The 9,238-nt window shown below is 53.9% G+C and overlaps 1 protein-coding gene across 1 annotated transcript; it reads left to right on the top strand.

The window, feature by feature from the left end:
- Positions 1 to 3,035: 3,035 nt before the first annotated feature.
- LOC133355829 (ubiquitin-conjugating enzyme E2Q-like protein 1) lies at positions 3,036 to 6,326 on the top strand. Its single transcript, XM_061573228.1, has 2 exons — positions 3,036 to 4,263; positions 6,023 to 6,326. The coding sequence occupies exons 1-2, from the start codon at positions 3,481 to 3,483 to the stop codon at positions 6,140 to 6,142; spliced, it is 903 nt and encodes a 300-aa protein (XP_061429212.1). The 5' UTR covers positions 3,036 to 3,480; the 3' UTR covers positions 6,143 to 6,326.
- Positions 6,327 to 9,238: the final 2,912 nt, after the last annotated feature.

Here is a 9,238-nt window from a genome sequence, read left to right as displayed (position 1 = left end):
GGGTGTTAAACGGAAGACGTGGGCAGCTCATGTCTGGCTGCCACCACGCCGTGCGAGACAGGTACCGCTGGATTTTCTCGGCGGCCAGTTCCTCAATAACATCAGTTGCGTACCCCGGGCGTGCGATCTTTGTTAACTCACGCACATCCTCGGCGTAATCACGTAGATCTTCGCCAGGTTGGCGCCGGCGCGCCTCTAAGGCCGATTTTGCTTCCTCCTCGTCACGCGTGCCAAAACGCTGATCGAGTCGGCGCATCAGCTCCTCTAGCTGTGTCTGTGCGCTCGCGGGTAACGCTTCTACAAAATCGGCTGCCCGCCCATCAAGATTCATATTAAGTTGACGTACTGCCTGCGCGTCCGTCCATCCATTAATTTCCTTGGCCCCTAAGAGATTGCGGGCGAATGCCTTCCACGAAGGGGCCCCCCGGCCGGTAAATATTAGTCTTATTTTAGCGTGAGGTAACGCGGGGGTCCGTACCGCTTCTGACACCAATTTGTGGGGGTCGCTAGCCCCCGAGATCCCTCCCTCGATAATGTTAACGGCCGGGCTAGCATCATCAATCGCCCCCCTGCTGCTAAGCGAACCGCTGCTAAGTTCCTCACCCATGGGGTGGGAGCCGTCGCCCGAGGATTCCACTCCACCGCGGGTCCGCGTAGCAGGCATGGTTAATTACGTACGCGCACACCCACACACACAGCTCCGTACGGCACTCACTCTTGCGCTTCTCTGCGCCGCGCTGGCCGCTCACGTTACAATCGCGCACCTGGGGTACGCCGATTTCGCACGACGAGAGCTTACGCCTACACCGTACTACACGCGTTCACACTTATAACACGTAACGAGCACACGCAAGCGGGGCACACGCCGACACAACGACTAAAGTCGCCGCCGCCGTGCGCGCGAGATAAACCGTACAACAATGCGCAGCCGATTACGCTATGATCGCGCACCTGGGGGACGCCGATTACGCACGCTGCGAGCTTACGCACACACAGTACCACACGCGTTCCCACACGCTCACACTGCACGACAAGATCACGCGAGACCACGCTTCGCTATTAATGATTTATTACCTGATAACTAATGCTGAATTAGTGAGTCGACGAGGCTGGCCTATTCCACTAAACCGGCACCTATTCCCTATTTATCGGCTATGATTCTAATTCCCCTTCTTACTCACTGTTAAGTGTCCACGGCGGTCCGCTGATCCTTCTGTTAACCGCGTGCCTCGGTGCGTCGCACGGACGTCCGGGTCGCTGGCTCGAGCCGCGTCTGGTCGCCTGGCGCTGGAGTAAGAGAGCGATTTCCCCTCTGCGCTCCTCTATTTATCCTCCCTACCTCCCAAAGGGGATGCTGCGCTGAACAATGGGCTCGTGCACCCCAAGCCCGCGCACGGCAGTCCCCAGGCGCTGTTGATATGCTAATCAGTGTGCTGCGTGCAAGGCGTAAATCCTAATTACTCCCTTACCCTTCCTACCAATGGGGCTTGCGCGCTCAAGCGCAATTATCCCAACCCTCCATGACTATGCGCAACAGCCCCTGTGACCCCGCTATTCATGCTGTCCCGTGCCTCCCCTGCTCGCCCCGTCGACCCGTGGGAGTGTGTGTGGGGGGAAATGCGCCTCAACCGCGGTGGCCGAATGCCCCACGCCACGACCTACCATATTAAGGCCGGCCGCAGCGCCGCGGTGCCACGTAGCACGGGGAGGTCATCCAATTCCCTGATCGCCGGAAACCGTGAGAATTAATCCCGATAAGGGTCTCTCGGATAAAAACCGGTCGATCAGGTGACCTTCCCTTCCAGCTCTATGGGGGGGGGGGAATGCGTGCGGGTGTGTGCTTATGTGGGGCGGGTGATGGGGGGCAGTGCGGTGGGGGAAGCCGGGCGGCTCCCTGGTTCGGCAGAGCGGCCCCGTCGTTGTGGCACCACAGGTACCCGATCGCGACCTCTGGCAAGCGTCAGGGTCGGGATCGAACCCACGACCTCCTGCGTACCAGGCGAGGTAGTTAACATATCCTAGCCACCGTGATGATGAGAGAGAGACACGCAAACTCCAAATATACAGCAGCAGGCGTCAGGGTCGGGATCGCACCCACGACCTCCTGCGTACCAGGCGAGGTAGTTAACATCTCCTAGCCACCGCGGCGCGCCCAGACGAGCAGGAGTGGGGCGGAGGCAGCCTTCAAGAGCCCAAGGGAGTCGGGCAGCCACCACGGATGGAATTACAGCCGCGATCAATTTTAAATGGTGCAGGGTCACCCTCGCTCGGCAGCTTTGAGGGCGGGGTTGGTGGGTCACGCTGAGATGGGAGTTGTCACAGCGTGTGCCAGAGGAAGGCACCCGACCCGCTGGGGTTCGCGCGAAGGCGGCAGGGGCTGTGCCAGTACAGCAAGTAGGTTTGCAGCGCCGCCCGCCTGCGAGGTTGTTACCTGGGAGAGACACGGGGGGTGCAGTGATGAGTGGTTGTGGTGGATTGGGGCCAGCGAGTCACGGGCGGGGGAGTGTGACGGTGTGACGTGGGCGGCGATGTTGGAGGGGAGTGATGGGTGTGATGGGGGTGAGGTTGGAGGGGAGTGATGGGTGTGAGTGTGATGGGTGTGAGGTGGGTGGGAGGAGATGGTGGGTGGGAGTGAGATGCATGCCGTGGTGGGTGGGTGGGAGGGAGGAGATGGTGGATGGGAGTGAGATGCATGCTGTGGTAGGTGGGTGGGTGGGGGGATATGGTGGGTGGGAGTAAGCTCTATGCCATGGTGGGTGGGTGGAGGGGGGAAGGAGATGGTGGGTGGAAGTGAGATGTATGCCGTGGTGGGTGGGTGGGGGGGAGGATGAGATTGTGGGTGGGAGGAGGAGTGAGATGTGTGGTGGTGGGTGGGTAGGAGGAGGAGGAGGGAGGGTGGGAGGAGATGGTGGGTGGGAGTGACATGTGTGGTGGGTGGGTGGGTAGGAGGAGGGAGGGTGGGAGGCGATGGTGGGTGGGAGTGACATGTGGTGGTGGGTGGGTAGGAGGAGGAGGAGGGAGGGGTCTGTGTGTTGTCGCCGAGCTCCGCGTGGGGTCGCCATCGCTGCAACATTCAGTGGCGCCCGCCCGCTCCATTATTCAAGATGCGCGACCCCCAAATCTAATTCACACGGCGCGCGCTGGACACCGCAAGGACACGGAAGCACACACACACGTACACACGTACACACACACACGCACACACACACGTACACACGTACACACACACACACGTACACACACACACACGCACGTACACACACACGTACACACACACACGTACACACGCACACACGTACACACACACGCACGTACGCACGTACACACACGCGCACACATACGTACGCACGTACACACACACGCACACACACGTACGCGGCGTACAGCAGAACTGGTATTCTAATTGTTTTCCCGTTTAAACAATTAAAATCCGGCACACACACATACACACACACACAGACGTGTTTGCGTTAAACGAAAATGGCCACCCTCCTGCGCAAAATCGGCTTCAGCCGCCTGCGTCCGCCCGTCGTGACGCGCAGCCCGAAGGTGTCCAGGAAGGGCATGGTCAGCGTGGACGTGTTGAGGGCGAACAGCATCAGCAGCAGCAGCACCGGCGGAGCACAGCGGCATCAGCAGCAGCAACAGCATCATCAGCAGCATCAACAGCAGCAGCATCTCGCGGGCGTTCTCAACGATTCCGGTACCAAGGACAGCGCCTCGGACACCAAGAAACAGCAACAGCAGCAGCAGCAAAATCATCATCATCAGCAGCATCATCAGCAGCAGCAGCATCATCATCAGCACCATCAGCAGCACCATCATCAGCAGCAGCATCCGCGCGCGGCAGCATCAGCATCATCAGCCGCGAGCTCCAGCCACTGCCGCCAGGTGCGCGCCCGCCGCCTCATGAAGGAGCTGTCCGAGCTGAGCCGCCTCGGCCACGAGGTGCTCAGCGTGGAGCTCGTGGGCGAGAGCCTCTTCGAGTGGAACGTCACCCTGCGGCAGATCGACCTCGAGTCGGCCCTGTGGCAGGACTTGCGCGAGGCGGGCGCCGACGGCGTCCTCCTCAACCTGACCTTCCCCGAGAGCTTCCCCTTCTCGCCGCCCTTCATGCGCGTGCTCAGCCCGCGCATCGACAACGGCTTCGTGCTGGACGGCGGCGCCATCTGCATGGAGCTGCTCACGCCCAAGGGCTGGTCCAGCGCCTACACCGTGGAGGCGCTCGTAAGGCAGTTCGCCGCCAGCCTCGTGAAGGGGCAGGTGAGGGGGGGGGGTGGGTGAGGGGGGTGGGTGAGGGGGGTGGGTGGGTGGGTGAGGGGGGTAGGGTGGGTGGTAATGTAGGTGGTGCGTGGTGGTGATGTAGGTGGTGGTGGGTGGTGGTGGTGGTGGGTGGTGATGGTTCGGGTGGAGATGGTTCGGATGGAGGTGGTGGGTAGTGATGGTGGTGGTGGAGGTGGGAAGTTGTGGAGGTGGGAGGTGGTGGTGGGAGGTGGTGGTTGTGGTGGGTGGTGGTCGTGGTGGTGGTGGGAGGTGGTGGTGGTGGTGGGTGGTGATCGTGGTGGTTGTGGTGGTGGTGGTTCGCGTGGAGGTGGTGCAATGCATCGGCCGGTCATCTCAGTCATCTCAGTCAGTCGACCCGTGGCACCTGCTGGGTCTGCCCCGTGACCTCCTGCCGACGGGCGTTCGACACTTCACGTGGCCTCAACGTGCACCTAGCCTGGCACAAGCGCCACTTAGTGGCGAATGGCAGTTGTTGGTGGTGCGCTGTGGGTGAGTGTCAGTGGTGATGTCTACACACCGCACCAGGTACTCAATTAAGGCTGAGTCGACCTAGGAGTGGCAGTGTAGCGGTGAGCACTCTGTGCTGCTCACGGCCACCAACACCACCAGTGACGATTATCTGAACCGGTCCCGGGCCTCTCCTAGGTCGACTCAGCCTTAATTGAGTACCTGGTGCGGTGTGTAGACATCACGACTGGGGAGACAAAGGCGGCCGGGCGTGGCTGCTGGCCACCCACCCCCTCGTGTGCCCGTGCCGGCATCCATAGGTGCTCGCTAGCAGCACTTGCCCCAATAATCTGTGACAGGCAATGCAGGAGATCTTGGTGGTGGTGGTGGATGAGAGGTGACACTTGCAGGCATCACAGATGTAGTTCTGTGTTATCCTCTTCTGCAGACCGTTCGCTAACACGGGGAGGGTAGCACTGCTCTGCCACGGTCCAAACGGACACCGCGATTCATGACACAGATTGCACATTTAGAATGATGAAAACGACCAAAACAATAAACTAAAAGGTTGCAAGTGTCAAGGTTTGGTGGTGGGATTTCATGAGGGGCGGTGGCGCGGTGGTTAGCGCACTGCGACCCGAGTTCGATTCCTGCCAGTGCCGGATTATCATATTAGGCAAAGTAGCTGCACGTGTAGTAGCTACTACATATTTAGTAGCTACTACACATGTAGTAGCTACAACACATGCAGCTACTACACGTGTAGTAGCTATAAGTGTAGGAACTGCACATATGTAGCTACACATGTAGGAACTACACATGTAGTAGCTACTACATATGTAGCTACACATGCAGTAGCTGCATGTGTAGTAGCTACTACACGTGTAGCTACTACACGTGTGCTTTAAAAAAAAATAACACAAAATATCTCCTTTAGATTCTACGGGAAGGTAAGTGTGAAGATATGTAGAGTCTTGCAGAAGTTTATTTTATTGCGTGTCTCTTACCCAGTGGTCGTGTGGTCTTTTTCTCCAGGTCCTCCGGGTTTTCCCAACACATCTAGAATCCACGTCAACGCGTTTCGAGTGATTTGGCTGCTATAAATTTCCACGTGATGACAAGTCACGTGGTTGGGCTATCATCTGTGGCCAGGTCGCTGATATAGTTCAGTGGGCCTTAGCTCGTAAAATAAAAAAATGTTGACTTTAATAGTGTAGATGTGCCATGCGTGTGCGTGATTTTTCTTCTTTGTCTCGCCACCCTCCACCCCCTCCTCCCCCCCGCCTCCCAGGGGCGAATCAGCCGCAAGAAGAAGGCGTTCACGAGAAAGGAGGCGCATGCGACGTTCCGTAGCCTCGTGAAGACCCACGAGAAATACGGATGGGTCACTCCGCCGTCCTCCGACGGATAGAAGTCGCCTTGACCTCTTGACCTCGCCTCTCGTGGTGTCCATCGTTGAGTTGGCTCTGGCTCCCCACCACACCACCACCACCAACCCACCCACCCTCACTTGCTATCGGTCATTAACGAAGCCGCCGCCGCGACACCCTTCGGCGTGGTGAGTGTTGTTGGGACCGTGAGTGAATAGAATTACACTGGTCAACACAAAAAAACATTTTTTTCTTGCCTAGACTTTTGCAGCTGTTTTTGACTAATTCCAGGGTGCTAATTCTAAATCTGATCTCAGATTTGCTCTATCACATCTCATTTTTATGCTATCGGCATACCCCATTTTCATTGATTTTACCCGAAATTAACTCTGTTGTTGCGAGTCAGTGACTGCTTTAGTGTTAAAATATGGTGGTGTATTTTTAGGATAGTGTGTTTATAATATAATTTTATGTAGATATCCACATTTATTTAATATTTTTCTTCCGCAGTTCTTATTGAAAATGCAATATTTGATATCTCAAAAACCTGACGTGATAGACAAAAACCGATGCCAGATTTGGAATCAGCACCCCAAAATTACCTTAAAACCGTTGGAATACCTTATGCCAGAAAAAGTGTGTTGAACAGTGTAATCAGTCGGTGAGTGTTGACCCCCCATCAACCAGCCCTCCCAAACCATAATCGGTCTCTGGATTTGAATGTCGGATGTAATTTACGAGCGCTTTTCGAGGTATCGTTTTAACTTTGTTGTTGTTGTTATTGTGACTACTACTGCTGCATTGTTATTTCACGACGTGCCCAAGAGGACGACCTCTGCGGAGATGGAGCAAATGAGTTCGGCTCCAAGCGCAGGAGGCAGAGACCCACGGATGTTCGGTCGGCAAATGGACCGCGAGGCGACGGTGACTGGCGGAGGCCTTCATCCAGCAGTGGATAGCTCCTGGCTTGTTGATGATGACGACGACGATGGTTACTTCACATGATGTTGGCGCTGTCCCCTTGCCGAGTGAGTTTGATCTCTTGTGGAGGAGTGTACGCTATCCCTGCGAGGCAGTATTCTGAAGATTGCCTTTTGGCGTCATCTGGTCCAACCCATGTGAGACTAGGCTCTAAGGAAAGCTGTCTTGGGTGTGGACCAATCAACTTCAAGGACAGTGCATACATTATCAGAGTTATGTTTTTTGTTTGCATTATGACTGCAGGTATTGTGGTCTATGCAAACATGACTCCTTGTAAAAAAGGTGTCAGTTTTGTTGCCAGATAAAAGGGTTAAAAAACAATTATCATATTTTTTCTTCTGGCAAATGAGGTTCCAATGGTGTAAATGCTTACCCCGAGCTCTCATACTCTGATGGTGCATTGTCTTTGAGATGTGCGCCTTTTGGTGTCATCTGGTCCAACACCATGTGAGACTAGGCTCTAAGGAAAGCTGTCTCGGATGTGGACCAATCAACTTCGAGGACAGTGCATACATTATCAGAGCTATGTTTTTGTTTGCATTATGACTGCAGGTATTGTGGTCTATGCAAACATGACTCCTTGTAAAAAAGGTGTCAGTTTTGTTGCCAGATAAAAGGGTAAAAAAACAATTATAACATTGTCATTTTTATTATTGTTATTTGACTGGTCATGTGGCTCAGCGGCAGTGCGAGCCAGCTCGCGCTCAGAAGATGGCGAGTTACGGGGGCTGACCCGGCCCATCAGCCCTCTAGGGTCGATAAAAAAGGTACCAGTTTGGTAAGAAGTAATTTCCCCGTGGAATGTGGGATTCCCAGCACTGGCTTAGGACTGTAAAACAACAGGAGATGCGCACCACCTCGAAGTGTCCATTTGAGCAAAACGAACAACATCGATGACCCTTTCGACTTCACATTTCTTCAATTATATCGAGAATATAGAAAGAGTTCACTACTATAAAAAAAACACCAATACGCGCTTTTGATATCGTCATGCCATTTGTGTCCACGCATATGAGCCCATAATGTGCAAGGCGCTTTAAATATCAAACGTGATGAACGTGTAGTCGCTCTAACTGTAAACTGGCTTCACTTGCATTTGGGCTCATCAGTGATCGTGCGGTCTTGCAAAGCCCCCCCCCCGCCCCTCCCCTCGCCTCCATCCCAACATGACAACCGCGTGATGGTTTCACCATTGTCGGGTATCGTCAGTGTGGCATTGTCCTGTTGGCTTGCGTGACAATTGGGTGCAGGATTCGGCATATTGAGAGCTCATTAGTGATCGTGTAGCCCTGTTGCAGCCACACGTGACGACTGTGTAATGGTTTCACAATCATCGGTGACAGTTGCAGACACACATGACGACTGTGTAATGTCATTACACCTCCTTTGACAGTACCAAATTATAAAAATAGGGGTTTCCTCTTTTTTCTGGCAACAAAACTGAAACCTTTTTACGAGGATTCATGTCTGCAAAAAGGGGAAAATCCTATTATTATATTTTGGTACTGGCAAAGGAGGTCTAATGATGTAGATGCTCACCCCGAGTTCTCATTACTTTGATGTTGCATTGTCTTTGAGCTGTACGCCTTTTGGCGTCCTCTGGTCGAGCACCAATTGGGTCGAGGCTCAAAAGAAAGCTGTCCCTGGTGTGGACCAATCAGTTTCAAGGACAATGCATATATTATCAGAGTGTGTTTTTGTTTGCATTTTGACTGCAAGTATTGTGGTTAATGCAGACATGAATCCTCGTAAAAAGGTTTCAGTTTTGTAGCCAGAAAAAAAGGGGAAAACCCTATTATTATATTAGACTGTGTAATGGTTTCACAATCATTAGGCATCATCAGTGACAGTGTACCCTTGCTGCCACGTGATAACTTTGTCATGGGTTCACCATCATTAGGAATCATCAGTAACAGTGTAGCCCTGTTCTATGACAGTTTGGTACGGAGTTGCTGTCGTGTTGAATCACCATTGACAATGTAGCCCTGTCCTTCTGCACGACAATTGCGTACAGGAGTCGCTATAATTTAGGATCATCAGTTGCAGTGTAGTCGTAACCGATGCCGTGATGGCACGCTCGAGTGTGTGTACCACATCTTGCTGTGAAATTTGAACGGAGTCCAAAGGCTTGACCTGCACTTTTCGTTCCAGATGAT

The sequence above is a fragment of the Lethenteron reissneri genome, chromosome 52, assembly GCF_015708825.2.
Source record: "Lethenteron reissneri isolate LAM-NWPU_2019-01 chromosome 52, ASM1570882v1, whole genome shotgun sequence".
NCBI classification, from domain to species: domain Eukaryota; kingdom Metazoa; phylum Chordata; class Hyperoartia; order Petromyzontiformes; family Petromyzontidae; genus Lethenteron; species Lethenteron reissneri.
The sequence above is the reverse complement of the archived record's forward strand: the minus strand, read 5'-3'. Positions and strand labels throughout refer to the sequence as shown.

Bases quoted from the DNA above. Each gene is read 5' to 3' on its own strand.
- LOC133355829 (XM_061573228.1), top strand. From the start codon at position 3,481: ATGGCCACCCTCCTGCGCAAAATCGGCTTCAGCCGCCTGCGTCCGCCC. The intron at 4,264-6,022 runs GTGAGGGGGGGG...CCCGCCTCCCAG, and splicing joins CCAGCCTCGTGAAGGGGCAG to GGGCGAATCAGCCGCAAGAA.